Consider the following 21,425-nt stretch of genomic DNA (forward strand, 5'->3'; position numbering starts at 1 on the left):
TCTAAACTCAGCTGCAGTCATAATTTCTTCCTCTCCCCAGCGACGGCCCACCTGTCATGGTCCCTGTATATAGACGTTCTGATACAAAACTGAACGTGTATATGAGGAAATCTTTTTAGACCATTGTCTATATGAATATATAGACATCCAAATATACACATGCTATTGAAGATGCTCTTAGATTGAAACATCCCAAGGCAATTCATATTCACACTTGGACTTCAACTAACTTAAATCAGCTTTGATTATTACCACGGTGCGTTGGCCAAGAGAGGAGACTGGATAATTGTATTTTTTACTCCTTTTTACTTTTATATTTATTTTTTATTTGTAAATATTTCTTATTTTGTCTACAGTACAGGGCATAAAAAATAAACATTTAGCAAACACAAAAACAAACATGGTTCTTATAATCCAAGTATCCCTAGCGGAAGGCAGACACACGAACCCCAGAAAAAAAGATCAACAGAGCAAAATCACCTCATCCACATGCGGAGGAGGAGCCTCTCGCCAGTCGCGCCACCTCACAATGTCCCCTAAACCTCTTCCGAGTTATCCTATGGCAGAGACAGACAAATCCTATCCTCTTCCCTCACACACTACACCATTCACATCTTTTTCCCTCTCCTCTCTGGCGTACTGGCACAGGAACCTGCTTCTTTTTTCTCTTTGTTTCTCCCTCCGTCTCCGTGACCAGCAATGGCCTTGGAGACATGCCTCAGAGGCTGGGCCCTGCACGCGCCCCAGGCTGGCATCAGGGAACGGCTTAGCAGTGGAAGCTACGCGCCATCCCGGCCAAGGACCGCCGCCCCCGCCGTCGTCTCGCCGTCCCCATACAAGTCCGCTCTGGTGGCGGCACGGCGGCCGTCTCGCTTCGTCTGCAAGTGCAAGAACGTCGTCGACGAAGGTACATCGCTGCCCTTACCCCTCTCTCTAGGCTCGGTGAACAATAAAGGAGCAGATGCTGAGAATAGTCTTAATAATGGCGCATGCAGTGATTGTGGCTGACGAGAAGAATTGGGATAACATGGTGATCGCGTGCGAGTCGCCGGTGCTGGTGGAGTTCTGGGCGCCGTGGTGCGGGCCGTGCCGGATGATTGCCCCGGTGATCGACGAACTGGCAAAGGACTACGTGGGGAAGATCAAGTGCTGCAAAGTGAACACGGACGACTGCCCAAACATCGCATCCACCTACGGCATCCGGAGCATCCCCACCGTGCTCATGTTCAAGGACGGCGAGAAGAAGGAGAGCGTCATCGGCGCCGTCCCGAAGACCACCCTCTGCACCATCATCGACAAGTACATCGGCAGCTAATTAATCATTCTTCATTACCGATTAATCGAGGACGCACACATTACTGTTCTGTTCGCCAGACAGCATATATGTATGTATATGATGCACGTATACGATCCACCGATCAGTCGTGACTTGTACTACTCTTAATTCAGATGCAAATCAAAACTGATTTATTCGGGCGCACGTCAGTATACATGCATGTTCGTAAATCTGTGTTGACATCCTTTCTGTAGCAAAGGAAAAAAGATACTGATATATATAAGAGCAAGTAATTATTTTGTTTGATCCGCAAAACATAGAACAATAGTTCAAGAAAAGAATACAACGGGACGGCTCTAGCAATGAAAAAGAAATGTCCCAATGCCTGCTCTAGGGAAGAAAAACATGGTTTAAAGATTACTATCTATCCACCGGCTAAAGGCATGAACATGCTTCTCTTTTATTTTGAATTTCAATAACTTGAGATCCTGCTTGAGCTAATATTTCCAGGCTTGAATTGATTATTGCTGGACTCTAAAAATTCTGCCATTTCTTTGGGTCCAAACATTCCAGCAACCGAACATCACAATTTCCACATAGAAGCTTTTTGGCAGTTGCTTAGCTGCAAGTAGGGGTTTGTTAGAATAAAACCGAGGCCTATAGTTGATCATCTGAGGGCCGAACAAGCATAAAGGCATGACACCGAGATTTGTTAACGAGGTTCACCGATATGACTATAGCCCCGGGGCCTAACTATGAGTGCTCCTCCCCATGACACCGCTACAATACCGCACCCAGTCTCCCTGGATGTCGGCACAAGCCGCCGGCTTCCCCTGCGTTCCTGTGCTATTATGTTCGCATAGGTTACATCGTTTGTCTACCCTATATATGAGAGGCCTAGGATACAAGTGTCCTAGTAGGACATGACTCCATATCCTATCGAAACACAATACTACTCAGAGTCCAACTGTAACCTACCTTGTACACTATACTCGACACAACTTTAACAGGGTTTCTTCATAAACTGATGTACCTCTCTTTTTTGTGAGGAAAATCAGGGAATTCCGGCATTCTTGAACAAAGTTGCAGTCCTAAAAAAGGTGCATTGTGGTATCTTCAGCATTCTGATTGCAGTTGTGGCAGAAAGGATTGTCCAAGTGCATTCCTTTTCTCTTGATAAATGCTGTAGTATTAAATTTTGCAGTGAGCTACTAGCCAAAAAATCATCTTATGTTTGTAGCCTGCTAGAGCTGCTCAGATTAGCTTGAAGATACGATGCCCCTCCACATCTCCCATCAGGTGCTTGTACATTTGCATGGAAGAATAATTAGAATATTTGCTTAACCATTGCAAACCCATTTGTCTTTCGTATTATTACTGTGCTTTGTAATGAGTTCTTCAAGTTGATTGAATTGGTTGAATGCTTGAGTGGATAGTGCCGACGTCCTTGCTTCAGAAGCACAAAACCGTTGATCAGATACAGTGTCATCAATAGCATAGAGTGCAGTTCTCGAAATGGTTCTCCATGCCACTTGTCTTTCCAGAAGAGAGTGGCTTGCCCAAATATGACAGTGCTAGAGCTATCATTCTTGAATTCATTTGATAATGCTAAGTGTGTTTCCACCAAAATGATCCTTCTAATTTGTTCAAGGGAATGCTTATTTGGTAGTATCTTTCCCAAATGAGCTTGATCATGGGTATCTCTTCTTTGTTTAGATAGTTAAAAACAAGTCCTTAAATAATAAAGCTTTGTTGGGAAGAACAATGTCACGGATTCCAAGACCTCCTTGCTTCTTTGGCTTGCAAACTTTTTTCCAGGCAATTAGAGTTGTGCCCCTATCCTCCATTCACTACTGTAGGATGCTACTAATGTGATACTACAATCAGAGACCCTTCGACAAAACTGTGTGCGATGCATTAATCACAAACGGTGATGTAATAAAACCGTAAAAAAATATATGAAACGTTTGCAATAGCGGAGACATCAAACGCGATTTAGATTATAGTTGTGTGTGTGATGCATGGCATACGGTTAATCCATATGAACTGTTTGTGATGAGCCAGAACAACAGAAACGAACAACCATATCAAGGTGTGTGCAATATACGACATACAGTTCACTCGGATGAACTGTTTGCGATTAGGGAACGCAACAAAAACGGCCAGGCAGATCAAGGTGTATGTGCGATAGATGGCATACCGTTCAATTGGATGAACTGCATGTGATGAGCCAAAACAAGAGAAACGGTCAGCTAAATCAAGGTGTGTGCGATAGACGTATACAGTTCACATAAATGAAGTGTTTGAGCCAAAAAAACACAAACGATTCGTTTAAACAAGATATGTGTGATACCTGGCAAATAGACCACTCGGAAGAATTGTTTGCGATGAGAAATTATAACACAAACAATTACTACAGTTATTTCGTGTGCGATTATGTCTGTAGAAAAAACTTTGAAAATGCAAACGAGTTGATTGCGATGGCTAGGAGTATCGCACATGATGCATGGTGCGAGTACTCGTGTGGGATGATTAGTAAGTTACACAGACATTTCCTTATGTTAACACGTGTGTGATAACATGTGACACCGCATACGGTTGTGTGCTCCACTTAGTCTTCCCGCGCTCCAGCGAAGGCTTCCCGCGCGCCACAGTGGTGAATTGTAAAATCTCCAATCCCCTAGCCAGCCGCTAGCTATAAATAACCACAGCAATGGCCGGCGGAGTGACTCAGTACTGATACACTTGCTAGCTAGTTAGCCAAACATACAAGCATACCACCATCGGCCGACGACAGGATGGAGTTGTGCGACGGGAACAGGCTCCAGAGATCAAATTTTAGGTTAATTGATTATACCTTCAGAGTCGGATGATCATGCGGTGATCATACGACTTTGGAGGTATAATTAATTAACCTAATCTATGATCTCCATCACTCGTTTCCCGTGTTTGGCTGAGATCAAATAATTAAAGCTTCCCGAACATGATGGTGCGTCGGCCCTAACCGCAGGCAGATCGCGCGTGAAGGGGCGCGACAGCAGAGCGCACTGAGGGACGCGGCCCGAGCGTGCCTCGGCGCCTAAGCGGCAAGCAGAGAGCGTGGAGGGATGTGACTCGAGCACCCTCAGCGCTTAAACAGCGAACAGAGCATGAAGAGGGACGCGAGCAGAGCGCGCCGCGGCCACATCAATGGCGAGCAAGCACATGCATAATTATTGCATATAGCAATTGAACATAGCAGGGAATAGGCATCCAACAATATTATTTTCGATGACATGCATTAATATTTTCTTAGTTAAATCTAAGTTAAAATTTTGGTACAAAATACGAAGGAGACCAATAAACCATGACGGAGGTAATACATATACCAACACAGATGCCCAATGTAGAAATTAGTGGCGTTGTACACGTGTCCCACAATCCACGCCAATGCTTCACGCCTCTTCTCTCATCGGTTTCCCACCACCAGGTAGTGGCTAGCTCCATATGCATAGGCAGCAACGCACCATAGGGCCACTGTGCGCGGATCTATACCACACCCATCTACCATTAGTTATTTCAAGCATGTCAGCCAACCAAAGCTTCCACGTCGACCCCTTCCTGCGTTACCTCTTCGGCGAGGAGAACTGATACGTCTCCAACGTATCTATAATTTTCGGTTGTTCCATGCTATTACGTTATATCTTTTGGATGTTTTATATGCATTAATATGCTATTTTATATTATTTTGGGGACTAACCTCTTAACCTAGAGCCCAGTGCCAGTGCCAGTTTCTGTTTTTTCCTTATTTTTGATTATCTAAGAAACGGAATACCAAACGGAATGAAACCTTCGTGATGATTTTTCTTGGACCAGAAGACAATCAGGAGACTTGGAGATGAAGTCGGAGAATCCACGAGGCGTTCATAAGGACAGAGAGCGCGCCCAGGGGGTAGTGGGCGCCCCCCCACCCTTGTGGGCCCCTTGTGACTCTCCTGACCTAATTCTTTCGCCTATATATTCCCAAATATCCTCAAACCACCAAAGGGAGCCACGAAAACACTTTTCCACCGTCACAACCTTCTGTACCCATGAGATCCCATCTAGGGACCTTTTTCGGCACCCTTGCGGAGGGGGATTCGATCACGGAGGGCCTCTACATCAACTGTATTGCCCCTCCGATGAAGCGTGAGTAGTTTACCACAGACCTATGGGTCCATAGCTAGTAGCTAGATGGCTTCTTCTCTCTCTTTAATTCTCAATACCGTGTTCTCCTCGATGCTCTTGGAGATCTATTCGATGCAATACTTTTTGCGGTGTGTTTGCCGAGATCCGATGAATTATGGATTTATGATCGGCTTATCTATGAATATTATTTGAATCTTCTCTAAATTCTTTTATGCATGATTTGATATCTTTGTAATTCTCTTAAAACTATCAGTTTGGCTTGACCAACTACATCAGTTTTTCTTGCAATGGGAGAAGTGTTTAGCTTTGGGTTCAATCTTGTGGTGTCCTTTCCCAGTGATAGTAGGGGCAGCAAGGCACGGATTGTATTGTTGCCATCGAGGATAAAAATATGGGGGTTTTTATCATATTGCTTGAGTTAATTCCTCTACATCATGTCATCTTACTTAATGCGTTACTCCATTCTTTATGAACTTAATACTCTAGATGCATGCTGGATAGCGGTCGATGTGTGGAGTAATAGTAGTAGATGCAGAATCATTTCGGTCTACTTCACACGGACGTGATGCCTATATTCATGATCATTGCCTTAGATATTGTCATAACTTTGCACTTTTCTATCAATTGCTTGGCAGTAATTTGTTCGTGCACCGTGTTATTTGCTATCTTCAGAGAAGCCTCTAGTGAGACCTATGGCCCCCGGGTCTATTTTCTATCATATAAGTTTCCGATCTACTATTTTGCAATCTTTTAATTTCCGATATATAAATAAAAAATACCAAAAATATTTACTTTAGCGTTTATCTATCTCTATCAGATCACACTTTTGCAAGAAACCGTGAAGGGATGGACAACCCCTTTATCGCGTTGGGTGCAAGTTGTTTGATTGTTTGTGCAGGAATTGATGATTTGTGCATTGTCTCCTACTGGATTGACACCTTGGTTCTCAAACTGAGGGAAATACTTATCTCTACTTTGCTGCATCACCCTTTCCTCTTCAAGGGAAAACCCAACGCAAGCTCAAGAAGTAGCAGGAAGAATTTCTTGCGCCGTTGCCGGGGAGATCTACGCCAAGTCAAGACATACCAAGTACCCATCATAAAATCCCATCTCTTGCATTACATTATTCGCCATTCGCTTCTCGTCCCCCCCCCCACTTTTAAAACAATTTTCAAAAATATTTGCCTTTTCGTTGCCCCTCTTCCATTCGTCTTCTTCGTTGGCTTTTTGTGTGCTCATGTGTTGGATTTCTAGCTTTGTCATGATGGCTCAAGAGAATACCAAATTTTGTGACTTTTCCAACACCAATAACAATGATATTATTAGTACTCTGATTGCTCCCACCACTAGTGCGGAATCTTATGAAATTAAAGCTGCTTTGCTGAATCTTGTTATGAAAGATCAATTTTCCGTCCTTCCTAGTGAAGATGCCGCATCCCATCTTAATAGTTTCGTTAAGTTATGTGATATGAAAAATAAAAAAGATGTGGATAATGATATTCTTAAATTGAAGCTATTTCCGTTCTCACTACGAGATCGTGCTAAAACATGCTTTTCATCTTTGCCTAAAAATAATATTGATTCATGGAATGAGTGTAAAGATGCCTTTATGTCCAAGTATTTTCCTCGCACTAAGATTGTCTCCCTTAGGAACAATACTATGAATTTTAAGAAACTTGATCATGAACATGTTGCACAATCTTGGGAAAGTATGAAATTGATGATACGAAACTGCCCTACTCATGGTTTGAATTTGAGGATGATTATAAAAAAAATATGTCGGATTGAATTTTGCTTCTAGAAATCTTTTAGATTCTGCCGCGGGAGGTACTTTTAGGGAAATTACTTTAGGAGAGGCTACTAAACTCCTAGATAATATTATGGTAATTATTCTCAATGGCATACCAAAAGATCTTCCACTAGTAAAAAAATGCATGCGATTGAAGAGATTACTATTTTGACTGGAAAGATGGATGAGCTTATGAAATTATTTGCTAGCAAGAGTGCTTATGTGGATCCTAATGACATGCATTTGTCTACTTTGATTGATAATAATAATGAATCTATGGATGTGAATTTTATTGGTAGGAACAATTTTGGTAATAATGCGTATAGAGGTAATTTTAGTCCTAGGCCGTTTCCTTGTAATTTCTCTACTAATTATGGTAATTCCTACAACAATTCTTATGGAAATTATAATAATATTCCCTCTGATTTTGATAATGGTGTTAAAGAATTTATGAGTTCGCAAAATAATTTCAATGCTTTGATTGAAGAAAAATTGCTTAAGATTGATGATTTGGCTAGGAACGTGGATAGAATTTCTCTTGATGTTGATTCTTTGAAACTTAGATCTATTCCACCCAAGTATGATATTAATGAGTCTCTCAAAGCTATGAGAATTTCCATTGATGTGTGCAAAGAAAGAACCACTAAGATGCGTGCTAAACGAGATTGGTTTGTAAAAACATGTTCTTCTAGTTTCGATGAAAATAAAGATGAAGATCTTAAAGTGATTGATGTGACTCCTACTAAATCTTTGTTTTCCAATATAAATCTTGATAAATATGGGACTAGCGGTGAGTCAACTTTAGTTAAAAGGCGTCCGAATGATTCAGAGTTTTTATATCTTGATGCAAAAATTGATAAAAGTGGGATTGGAGAGGTCAAAACTTTAAGTAGCAATGAACCCACTCTTTTGTATTTCAAGGAATTTAATTATGATAATTTTTCTTTAATAGATTGTATTTCCTTGTTGCAATCCATGTTGAATTCTCCTCAAGCTTATAATCAAAACAAAGCTTTTACTAAACATATCGTTGATGCTATGATGCAATCTTTTGAAGAAAAACTTGAATTGGAAGTTTCTATCCCTAGAAAACTTTATGATGAATGGGAACCTACTATTAAGATTAAGATTAAGATTAAAGATTATTATTGCCATGCTTTGTGTGATTCGGGTGCTAGTATTTCCACTATTCCAAAAACTATATGTGATGTGCTAGGTTTTCGTGAATTTGATGATTGTTCTTTATATTTGCATCTTACGGATTCCACTATTAAGAAACCTATGGGAAGGATTAATGATGTTCTTATTGTTGCAAATAGGAGTTATGTGCCCATAGATTTCATTGTTCTTGATATATATTGCAATCCTACATGTCCTATTATTCTTGATAGACCTTTCCTTAGAACGATTGGTGCAATTATTGATATGAAAGAAGGAAACATTAGATTTCAATTTTTGTTTAGAAAGGGCATGGAAAACTTTCCAAGAAAGAAATTAAATTGCCATATGAATCTATTATGAGAGCTACTTATGGATTGCATACCAAAGATGACAACACCTAGATCTATTCATGTTTTTATGCCTAGCTAGGGGCGTTAAACAATAGCGCTTGTTGGGAGGCAACCCAATTTTATTTTTGTTTTTGCCTTTTAGGTTCTGTTTTGCAATAAATAATTCATCTAGCCTATTGTTAGGTGTGGTTTTTGTGTTTTAATTAGTGTTTGTGACAAGTAAGACCTTTGGGATGGCTTACGGTGACAGTTGATTTGAGCTTGCTGAAAAACAGAAACTTTTGCGCTCAGGAAAACAATTCTCATTTGTAACGAAAGTGCGATAAAATACTGATTCTTTTTGCAAAAGATTAATAAAAAATTTTCTTAGGTTGTCCTAATTGTTCAAAGTTTTGAGAGTTACAGAAGTATTCGAGCTATCTAGATTACTACAGACTGTTTTGTTTTTTACAGATTCTGTTTTCTATGTGTTGTTTGCTTATTTTGAGTATTCTATGGGTAGTATCGGGGGTATAAACCATGGAAAAGTTGGGATACTGTAGATATTATACCAATATAAATAAATAATGAGTTCACCATAGTAGCAAAAGTGGTGATTTATTTTCTTATACTAACGGAGCTTATGGGATTTTATGTTGAGTTTTGTGTTGTGAAGTTTTCAAGTTTTGGGATTTGATGGACTATGGAATAAGGAGTGTTCAAGGACCAAGAGCCTGAGCTTGGGAATGCCCCGGAAGGCATCCCCTCTTTCGTCTTCGTCTATCGGTATGTTTACTTGAGGCTATATTTTTCTTCACCACATGTTACGTGTTTTGCTTGGAGCGTCTTGTATGATATGAGTCTTTGCTTTTTTGTTTGCCACTATCATCCTTGCTGTACACACCTTTTGAGAGGGACACGCATGAATCATGATTTATTAGAATACTCTAGGTTCTTCACTTATATCTTTTGAGCTAGGCAATTTTGCTTTAGTGCTTCACTTATATCTTATTAGAGGACAACGGTGGTTTTATTTTATAGAAATTGTTGAACTCTTGATCCGGAGGTACTCCCCATGTACACCACGACTACTCCCCATGTCCCAAGAGGACATACGATGAGACCTCGACTATACGCCACTGGACACAAGGTGAACTCGCTCCTCTCGGAACCTTCACTTTCCACATGTGAGACATGGCTGCTACCTCAAATCTATATGCTATGCATGACCAGGAGAGGGAGACCATGGAACAACTAGGAGCATTGGACGAAAAGACCGAGGACACCAAGCGCGAGGAACAAGAGGAAGAGCTGTGAGGGAGTCCTGGATTAGGGGGTCTCCGGACAGCCGGACTATATCCATTGGCCGGACTGTTAGACTATGAAGATACAATATTGAAGACTTCGTCTCGTGTCCGGATGGGACTCTACTTGGCGTGGAAGGCAAGCTAGGCAATACGGATATGTGTATCTCCTCCTTTGTAACCGACCTTATGTAACCCTAACCCTCTCTGGTGTCTATATAAACCGGAGGGTTTTAGTCCGTAGGACAACATACAATCATACCATAGGCTAGCTTCTAGGGTTTAGCCTCTCTGATCTCATGGTAGATCTACTCTTGTACTACCCATATCATCAATATTAATCAAGCAGGACGTAGGGTTTTACCTCCATCAATAGGGCCCGAACCTGGGTAAAACATCATGTCCCCTGCCTCCTGTTACCATCCACCTTAGACGCACAGTTCGGGACCCCCTACCCAAGATCTGCCGGTTTTGACACCGACATTGGTTCTTTCATTGAGAGTTCCTCTGTGTCGTCGCCGTTAGGCTTGATGGCTCCTTCTATCATCGATAGCGATGCAGTCCAGGGTGAGACTTTTCTCCCCGGACAGGTCTTTGTGTTCGGCGGCTTCACACTGCGGGCCAACTCGCTTGGCCATCTGGAGCAGATCGAAAGTTACGCCCCTGGCCGTCAGGTGAGGTTTGGAAGCTTAAATTACACGGGCGATATTCACGGAGACTTGATCTTCGACGGATTTGAGCCCCTGCCTTGTGCGCCACATGGTCACGATGAGTACGATTTAGCTCTACCATCGGACCGTATTCAGGAGATCGCACCGGCACCCGCTCCGAGCCTCAATTCGGAGCCAGTTGCGCCATCCATGGACGGGTGGATAGACCCCGTCATGGAGGTCATATCCTCAGCGGCGATCGAGCCGAATATCGACCTTACCCTTCACAAGAGTCATGTTGTTAAACGGCCGGATACTTCTTCGGCCACGGACTCCGAACCGCCTATGCCCGTTCCTATCGAATCCGGTTGGGCGCCGATCATGGAGTTTACCTCCGTGGATATCTTTCAGCACTCGCCCTTTGGCGACATACTAAATTCATTAAAGTCTCTCTCCTTGTCAGGAGAGTCCTGGCCGAACTATGCCCGGCAGGATTGGGATGCGGATGACGAAGAAATTCGCCGCCCACCCACCACCCACTTAGTAGCCACTGTCGATAACTTAACCGACATGCTTGACTCCGACTCCGAAGACATGGACGGTATGGATGCCGATGCAGGAGACGAACATGAACCACTGCCCACAGGGCACTAGACGCCCACTTCACCACATGATGTATACATGGTAGACACACCAAAAGAAAATGACGACGAGGAACGGAAGGACGCAACGAAGGGTTGTTCCCTCGAGAAGCAGTCAAAGCGGCGGTGTAAGTGCCGCCCCAAATCCTTCCTCGATAGAAACAACGATCATACAGACCCAGCGTTAGAGCAGGGTGAACCATTGCCGGACCACGGCAACACGGAGAATCAAACCGAACAACCCAACTCTGTCAAAGATAATAGTCCAGACGACATCACACCGGACAGACACCCGGAGCAACAGAATGTCCATCAAAGGCTCGTTGCCACCACGAGGAGTCTAAAAAAGCAGAAGCAAAGGCTCAAGGCTACGCAAGACACACTCCAAATCAGATGGAGTAAAGTACTCAACACAGCAGCGAAGTACGGCGGCAATCGCCCCACCAAGAGCTACCCGTAGCAGAAGTTGCTACCTGAATTCGATGAGGAGGCCTTAGATCCCCCACAAACAAAAATTAAAACATCCATCTGGCCGGATAGATGACCTCACGGCCAACATAGATCGGCAAACAACGCCGCACATAAGCCAGTACGCGATCCACGCGAGGGCTCGCATCAAAAGGACGGCGCAACCAGATCCATCTATGGACCATGCAAGCGTACTCCAACATACAATGCAACACAACAAACATCCGAACAACGCGGTACACCCAGATACAGGGGTGCCGCACACCCCCTATGTTTCACCGATGAGGTGCTGGACCATGAATTTCCAGAAGGATTCAAACCCGTAAACATAGAGGCATACGACGGAACAACAGACCCTAGGGTCTGGATTGAGGACTATATCCTCCATATCCATATGGCTCGAGGAGATGATATCCACGCCATTAAGTATTTACCCCTCAAACTCAAAGGGCCAGCTCGGCATTGGCTTAAAAGCCTCCCCGAAAGCTCCATTGGAAGTTGGGAAGAGCTCGAAGATGCTTTTCGGGCAAATTTTCAAGGGACTTATGTCCGACCTCCGGACGCGTACGATTTGAGTCATATAACTCAACAGCCCGGAGAGTCAGCCCGAAAGCTTTGGAACAGGTTTCTTACTAAAAAGAACCAAATAGTCGACTATCCGGACGCCGAAGCCTTGGCAGCTTTTAAGCATAGCGTCCGTGATGAATGGCTTGCCAGACACCTCAGCCAAGAAAAGCCGAGAACAATGGCAGCATTAACAAGCCTCATGACCCGCTTTTGCACGGGTGAGGATAGCTGGCTAGCCAGATGCAGCACCAGTGACCCCAGTACATCCGAAGTTAGAGATGGAAATGGGAAATCACGGCGCAACAACAATAACAAACGCCGGAATAAAGAAGACAGCCCGAAGAGCATGGTAGTAAACGCCGGATTCAGAAGCTCTCGGCCAAGTCAGCAAAAGCCGCCCTGTAAAGGCGCCAGAGACGAACTGTCCAGCCTAAACAAAATTCTGGACCAAATATGTCAGATCCATAGCACCCCTGGTAAACCCGCTAATCATACCCACAGAGAATGTTGGGTCTTCAAGCAGTCCGGCAAGCTCAACGCCGTACACAAGGGGGAGGATACACCAATCGAAGACGAGGATAAGCCTCTCAAGCAAGACACTAGGGAACAAAAGAAATTTCCACCAGAAGTCAAAACAGTAAACGTGTTACACGTGATCAAGGGGAGAAACAAAGCGGCACTCCTAGAAAAATATCCCCAAGGGCCTATCACCGCAGAGTCCTGCCACTGGTCGTCTCAACCAATCACTTTCGACCATCGGGATTACTCAACAAGTATCCGGCATGCAGGATGGGCTACCTTGGTATTAGACCCAATAATTAACGGATGCCCCTTCACACGAGTCCCGATGGACGGTGGCAGCAGTCTAAACCTGATATACCAGGACACAATCCGCAAAATGGTGATAGACCCAACAAAAATTTTCCACAGCATTACTACCTTCAAAGGAGTAATGCCAGGCCCAGGGGCTCATTACACGGGCTCCCTGCTACTAGAGGTTATAGTTGGCTTTCCCGATAACTTCCGTAGCGAACATTTAACCTTCCACATTGCTCCGTTCCAAAGTGGCTATCAAGAACTACTTGGACGCGAAGCCTTCGCTCGCTTTAATGCAATACCGCATTACACTTCCCTCACGCTCAAGATGCCCGGTCCATGTGGCATCATTACAGTGAATGGAAATATTGAGCAATCTTTGTGCGCCGAAGAGAGTGCGACTACCTTGGTAGCCGCACACTAAAAACGGCCTCACCAACAAAAGCATTTGATAGGTCGTCAAGACCACGGACACGGTTAGACGAGTCCGGCGCAGCTATATGTAATTCATACTGGATTGATGGCCACACCCCTATTACAAATACAAGGGGCTCAACGCGCGCAGACAAGTGGCAATTTTTACTCATCTTGAATTATACATGGTTTCTTTAAAACTACCTTTTTGCACGACAACTTTTCACCTAAGTTCCTCTCTTTTACAGATGACCATCGTGCTACACCTGTCCAGGATACGGCACAATGGAGACACGGGCGCAGACGTGCAGCAGGGACCCGCTCCAAGGATTCTTTTTAGATTAAGACCCTGCGTAAACCTTTTTTACTATCTCTTGTTGATACACATCCATCGGATTCTCAGTACAATTGAGAAGGATGCTGACGTCTTGGCATGTGGCCACGTCAGAATAATGCACGTACCTGGACACAAGGGGCTTCTTACAAAGGGCACTATTTAGGCCCTGTTTATACCATAAAGACCGAATACCTTAGGGAGTGTTCGGCGTCGCGAGTTTGGCCTTATATGCATCAGCTCTGAATCATGTCTTTGGTCAAATGTTGGGTTTGCCCGGCTCCTGTGTTTTGGTGCCTTACATTCCGCTCTATCGGCTAAGGCAGCACCAGGAGAACTACTGCGATTGTGCGCTGGTTCATCCGGACGAGCACCTCACTAGAGAAAGCCGAAAACTGACTGTCATGATATAGCGCGAGACTGGTCAACCACTCGATGACCTATCAGAATCTTAGAATTCCTCCGCTTTAACGAAGGGCCATTTCCCGGCCAGGCATATACGCACCCCGAGTTCGGGAGAGTGCAGAGCCACCAGGGGCTATATAGTAGCCCCACCGCCAAACTCCTATGGCTAAGTGAAAGTGTTAAAGCATTATAGTCCGGTTGCCTCGTTCGCTACGCTATCACCTCCTTAATAGGACCAAGACATTGGGTTAAGTGTGAACACGCTTCTTCTGCGAGCACCTCCGCATTATATTCGTGGGGGTTGAAGCCGACGACTGCAATCTTTCAGGTTATATACATATATACATAAACGGCTGCACAGGAGGCATCATATTACTTTTAGACGAAAGTATAAATACAGCCTTAATACATTTCATAAAAACATTGTGTTTACAATGGGAATACATGTCACCCAAACATAATATTCTTCGAGCACTGGGCCTCTATCAAACGAGCACCCTCAAGAACTTCTTCAAAATAGTGCTCGGCAGCCACTCGGCCTATGGCCGAACCTTGTGCCGCAACAGTGGTAGCATCCATCTCCGCCCAGTATGCTTTGACACAGGCAAGGGCCATCCGCGAGCCTTCTATGCACGCCGACCTCTTCATCACATTGATGCGCGGCACCGCACCAAGGAACTGCTGCACTAAGCTGAAATAGTTGTTCGGCTTCGGCTTCTCCGGCCACAGATGATCTACGATGGACCTCATGGCAAGTCTGGACAATCTATTAAGTTCGGCCCATTCGGCTAGCTGATCAGTCAAGGGAAGCGGACGCTCTGGAACGTTAAATTGCGACCAGAACAGCTTGTCCACTTCACGATCTGTCTGATCTTGGAAGTACTCGACCGCATCGACATCACCCGCTGCCAAGTCCATATATGCGTCTGATGAACTCCACAGCCGATCCAGAGGGGCATACCATGGATCTCCAAACTTCCTCTGCAGCAGAAAGGGCTTCCCAGTCGCAATATCCCCGGCTTCACGTAGCTCCTCCTTCTTCGCCCTCATAGCAGAGCGGGTGTCTTTGGTCGCCACCGTGGCCTTTTCAAGGTCTGCCGCCTTCACTCGGTTCTCTTCTTCAAGGAACTGGCAACGGTCGGCGGTGTCTTTTAATTTTACGGCCATCTTGGCCATCTTCTCTTTGCTTTTGCAATGCGCGGCCTTCTCGGCTCTTAACTCTTCGGCCGCCTTCAAAGCAGCCGCATTGCTAATTCTTGCCTGTTCCTTGGCTCGGGCAAGTTCCGCCCGAAGGGTCTCCACGATGGCAGCTCCGTCTGCAGTCACAACATATTAAAGATACTGGCATCATGCTGCTCTTTATCACATCCCTAGTTCTGGTATGTCCTAGGCTTGCTTGTGCATCATGTTTAATCTTTCAAATAAATTTGAAATGGGGAAAGTTGCAAACCCTAGCACCAAAGTTTTTTCCAATAGGTTCAACTTTAAAATGGATTTTCAATGAACCCAAAATGCTCTTCAAAAATGTTCATGCTCTTTGGATAATGTTGGGAACAACAACCAGAGGTGATGCACATTTTTGCTACACATCTTGGATTTTTGAATCAATGCATAAATATTTGATTTGGAGCTGTTTAAATTATATAAATATTTTAATGGCTCCAAAAATGTTGGGAATTGGTGAGGGCCTCTAGAATATTATATCTAGATGCCACAAATAATTTCACCATTTATGGAAATGTTTTAACATTTCTTTTAGATACAAATAGAAGACAGAAAAGAAAAACAGAAAGAAATAAGAAAACACTTACCTGGCGCTCACCTGGCAGCCCATCTGGCCGGCCCAGCCCACCAGGGGCAGGGAGGTCTTCTTCCTCCCGCCAGTCGGATGCACGACGCGTGCCCGACACGCGCACGGCCGCCACACGCCACCTCCTGCCTCCCTGCTTGCTCCCGCGACCCCTAGAGACGCCACGCAGACCCCCTCGACTCTCTCTCACTCTCCCTTCGCTCTCTGCTCTCTCCCCTGGCCTCTAGCCCCTCTCCCGAGCAGACCCGAACCCGCTCGTCGCCACCGACGCCGTTCACCGTAGCCACCGTGCCTCTCTGGGCCTCTCATCTTGCCCCAGAGCTCCGCCTCGCCGCCAGCTACGTCCTCAACGAGCCAGGCGACCCGGGAAGCTCTACATCAACGCCATCTTCATCTTCTTCATCGTCGGCCACTGAAGCTCGCCGACGTGGATGCGCGAGCTCCAGACCCTCCCCGGCCTCACCATCGACTCTGCTGGATTCACCGTGAGCCCCTGTTTCTTTCCCCTCTCTCCCCGTGCTCGTCCGCGCCTTCTAGCCACCGTGGCCATCGGAGCCGATTGCTCCTCGCCGCCGGCCATGTCGCCACCGCGGCTACGGCCGTGCAAGCACACGTCCAAGCTTACCACTGAGCTCACCGCACCCCCACGAGTCCAACGCGCCAAACCGCAGCCCCCCTAGCGCCCTGCAGTGCCTAACCCGCATCAACCGAGCTCCGGCCGCCGCCGCGAGCCCTGCTCCGGCGAGCTCCGCTGTCCCCGCGACCTCCCCTATGCCCAGGTGGATGCGGTCGAGCGCGGGCTGCCGATTGGTAGTCCCCGCGCGCTCTTCCGCCGCCTGTAGCGCGTTCCGGCAAAGCACCGCTGCGCGGTTTGGTCGCCGCCGGCCAACTCCGGCGGGCGCCGACGTGGCTGTCATTAGCGCTACTCCCACAGCCTAATCCCCCCTCCCTGAGACTGACCAGTGGGCCCCAGGGCTTAGTCAAAGCTAATCAGCCCAGGTTTGACTCGGGCTTAACCCCAGTGTCACTGACGTGTGGCCCCCACACGTCAGGTTTGACCTGGTCAGCCCTGCTGACGCCTCTGTGACGTCATGCTGATGCAGTAATTGATTTTCTGGATTTTAAATAATTCAGAGAATTTCAGAAAATATTTAAAACTTCTAAAATTCCTAGAAATTAAACCGTAGCTCAGAATGAAATAATTTATATATGAAAAATCATCAGAAAAATGCAAGGAATCCATTTATGCCAGTTTCATGCATGAAAAACCAACTTATACTTGCTGTATAAGTGAAAACGTAATAATGGCATGTTATATACTTAATTTGGGGTTTGCATATGAACCCTTGGTTCATATGGACTTCAACCAAATTGATGCTAGATGCATTAGGGAAAATCATAGCATCTTTGAAATATCATCTTCATGCATCATATTGTTGCATATGGTTGTTTATTGATCGCCGGCACCGTCCCTTCTCGATAGGTTCTACTCCGGAAGGTGTCCCGAGTACCTGTCTGAGGAGCAGTGCTTCTTCATGGATCTATCAGGCAAGCAACCCCCCTTGATCATTTCGATAAATCCCACTCTCTCGCTCCTACTCCTTATACTGCATTAGGACAACAATGATTCAAACTGCTACTTTCTGCTGTGGTAGTTGAACCCATTCCTCTACATGACCTGTCATTGCCACAGTAAATAGTTGAAACCCACTAGCATGAGTAGGAGTTGCTTGAGCCTTGATGTGCCTGCTCATCCATGCTTGATTTCTTCATGCCAGTTATGCTTAGAGTTGTGTCAGGTCTGATTCATCGGGGATGAATCGGAGTGGTGAACATGTCCTACCGGTAAAGGCTAAGTGTGTGAACCCATTTTGGTAAAGGTAGCGATGAGAGGCCATGTAGGAGTACATGGTGGGTTGTCTCATTGGAACCGTCCTTAAGCACTGAGTTCTGTGTATGTTATCCAAGTCCAATTACTACCACACATTGGGTTCCGGTTATCCAGCCCCTCTCGGCTTATTGATCCACTTGATCTCTGTCCAGGAGTTGCAACTAGTTTCTGGCGTTTGTAGGTAGTGCTACTTGTCTACCAGGTGGTGTCCGACGGGACGGGCTTGGGATAGACTAGGCACCGTGGCACGGTGTACCAAGTGGCACCCGAATGGTGGGCTTGGGAACCCTACACACATCATTTGGGGCCGTGAGCGACACCCCGGCCGGATCTCCTTGCGGATGGAACCCGAATAGGCGATAAACCTGGACGAGAGACTTGTGTGGTTAGTCAGGTCATGGCCGACTCCCTCGCCCGGCTTCCGCTTGAAGGTTGCCGAGGTACATGACGTGTACAGGGCTATAAGTGGCGAGAGCGTGTGTGAAGAAGTACACCCCTACAGGGTCAATATTATCTATTCGAATAGCCGTTTTCCTCGGATATGGAAACTTGGAGGACTTATGTAGTACATAGACAACTTGAAGTGGATACTCTAAAATCTGCAAGATAAGCGTGAGTGCTATGGATGGCCTTCTCGTAGGGAGACGGGAACGGATCCATAGTGGAGTATTGATATGGTGAATATGTGGACTCGTGTGCGTCTTCTCACCTCAAAGAAGTTTCTGATACTCATAGTATAGGCTAGCCACTGAGTCAAAGCCGGCTTGCTGCTGTTAAAACTCCACCACCCCCTTGTTGATAATGTTGCATATGTAGATAGTTCTGATGTAAGACTTGCTGAGTACCTTTGTACTCACGTTTGCTTATTTATGTTTTGCAGTTGGTTACACTAGTGACTTCGACGAGTAGTTTGTATCCCAGCTACGATCTTGTACCCTTGGGAGGGTCGTGTTTAGTCAGGCTTCTTAGTCTTTTCCTTTTGTAGTTGTTTGTACTCAGACATGTAATGCTTCCGTTGCTTGTATGCTCTAAATGATGGGTCATGAGACCCCTGTTTGTATTGAATGCTATGTGGCTCTTCTGGGCCTTTATCTATATGAGTTTGAGTTATGTTGTGATGCCATGTTGTACATCACATACTTGCATGTTATGCGTACGTGTAACATGTATTGCTATGTGTGGGATCCGACAACCTAGTTGTTTACCTCTGGTAGCCTCTCTTATGGGGAAATGTAGTCTTGTGCTTCCATGAGCCATAGTAGTCCGCTACAGCCCGGTTCACCGGAGTCCTGCTAGCCCAGCACTAGTGCTCCGGAACACTTGACTGGCTGGCATGTGATTCACTTCGTTCCTGTGTCTGTCCCTTTAGGGAAATGTCACGGGTGACATCCGGAGTCCTGCCTAGCCTGCTACAGCCCGGGTTCCCGGAGTCCTGTTAGTTCAGTGCTACAGCCCGGATTCATACGCTGTTGACCGACATGCTCGAGGTTGATTCATGTATGCATGTCCCTGTAAGTTAGTGCTACTTTGGGTTCACGACTAGTCATGTCGGCCCGGGTTCTCTGTCATATGGATGCTAGCGACACTATCATATACGTGAGCCAAAAGGCGCAAACGGTCCCGGGCCAGGTAAGGTGGCACCCATGGGAATACTGTGCGTGAGGCTGCAAAGTGATAAGAAGTGTTACATGCTAGATCGGTGTGACTTAGGATCGGGGTCCCGACAGCGTTGGTATCAGAGCCTGACTGACTGTAGGATTACCAAGCCAAACTGGTCGAAGTTGAGTCTAGAAATGCTTTAGTTATATAAGGGAATTGATTGTGGAAGGGAACGTAAGGCTCTTTTTACTCCTTTACCTCATGTCATTCTTTCTGAGTCAGCCTCTTCTTTTCTACGAGGGTTAAGGCCTAGGCTTCTCCTCTATCTCTCAGGATGACGTGTTACTAAACCGTAAAGTCTTAGGATTGTTGGGTTGTGTCTCCGTACAGTTCTACTACTTCCGTGTGTCCTCTGTTTGACCTAGAACCTTGATTTTATGATGCTGATTGATTATGCTATTCCTTTGATGAATGTCTCAGAATCCTTTTGAGCATTTACAGTCGTTATGCTGCCGAAATTGACTTAGGATCGGGGTCCCGACAGCGTTGGTCTGATCAAACCCCTAGCACCAAAGCAATGCAAATAGGCCCAACTTTAAATATTTTCAATGAACCCAATATGCCTTAAAAAATGTTCATCATTTTTGGTTCTGGCTAAAACCTCTGCCAAAAATGGGTTCATAAATTTTGGAGCCATTTTGGATTTTTGAATTAAGACATAACTATTTGCATTTGGGCATTTAAAATACTATAAATACTTTTAAATGCCCAAATACTTTTGAAAGTAATTTTAGGCTGTTGGGAGTAATTCCAAAGGTGCCTATGATTATTTTTAGAATTTTCTAAAATGGATTAGTATTTCTTCTAATTCAAAATAAACAAGAGAGAATTAAATAAATGAAAACAGAAAAAAGAGAGAGAGAGAGAGAGAGAGAGAGATAGTACCTGGGCTTACCTGGCGGCCCAAGTGGCCGGCCCAGCCCACCATCGCAGCCTCCCTGTCGTCTTCCTCCCCGGCTAGTAGGCAGAGCGTGTGCTCGCCGCGCGCGCACATGTGCCCGAGCCACCTCCTGCCTGCCTGCCTGCGTCCCCGACGCCCTGGACGCCTCCATGTGTCGCCACGCACCCTCCCTTGACCCTCTGCACCTCCTCCCTCCTCGCAGCTCTCTCCCCTCCCCTCTCTCTCACCCACCGAGCGGAGCTCGTCGCCACCGCCGCCGTTTTCGTAGCCACCGCTGTCCTCGCGCCCCCTCTCCCTCTCTGGAAGCTCCGCCATGACCTTCTCGACACCTTCTCCAAGCCAAACGACGCCAGAGCACCCTGCAGCGCCGCCATCGTCGTTGTCTTCTCCCTCTGCCCCGAGCGCTGCCCCGTCCGATTCATCACCGTCCGGGCTTCCCCGACCTCACCGACGACGCCATCGAGTTCACTGTGAGCTCCTGCTCCTCCCCCCTTGCTCACCCCCTCCTTACCCATTCGCTAGTCACCGTCATCGCGAACCCGAGCTCCGGCCGCCGCCATGGCCGGTGAGCTTCGTGCTCCCGAGCTCCTCCAGCTGTGCTCGTTGCCTCCGCGTGCTCCTGGTGATCCCAGAAACCCATAAAGACCATCGGCCGCGCCCGCCGTGCCCCTTAACGCCTAAACCATGGATGCCCGAACTCCGGCGGCCGCAATCGAGCTCGCCGCTGTCGACTCCGGCCACCCCAGACCCGGAGACCACCACCATCCGACGCGCCATCGCGCCAGCTCTCCGTAGGGCCAAAGGGCGCACCGAACGGTGCACTGTAGGCGAAACCCGAGCCAC

At 46.1% G+C, this 21,425-nt stretch overlaps 1 protein-coding gene across 1 annotated transcript; it reads left to right on the top strand.

The window, feature by feature from the left end:
* Nucleotides 1-586: 586 nt before the first annotated feature.
* LOC125508243 (thioredoxin M-type, chloroplastic) lies at nt 587-1,480 on the top strand. Its single transcript, XM_048672872.2, has 2 exons — nt 587-907; nt 996-1,480. Exons 1-2 carry the CDS (start codon nt 700-702, stop codon nt 1,313-1,315), a joined length of 528 nt encoding a protein of 175 aa, XP_048528829.1. The 5' UTR covers nt 587-699; the 3' UTR covers nt 1,316-1,480.
* The last annotated feature ends 19,945 nt before the right edge of the window (nt 1,481-21,425 follow it).

The sequence above is a fragment of the Triticum urartu genome, chromosome 5A (genome assembly GCF_056163025.1).
Source record: "Triticum urartu cultivar PI428250 chromosome 5A, HENAU_Tu73, whole genome shotgun sequence".
NCBI lineage: Eukaryota > Viridiplantae > Streptophyta > Magnoliopsida > Poales > Poaceae > Triticum > Triticum urartu.

Bases quoted from the DNA above. Each gene is read 5' to 3' on its own strand.
- LOC125508243 (XM_048672872.2), top strand. From the start codon at position 700: ATGGCCTTGGAGACATGCCTCAGAGGCTGGGCCCTGCACGCGCCCCAG. The intron at 908-995 runs GTACATCGCTGC...TGGCGCATGCAG, and splicing joins CAAGAACGTCGTCGACGAAG to TGATTGTGGCTGACGAGAAG.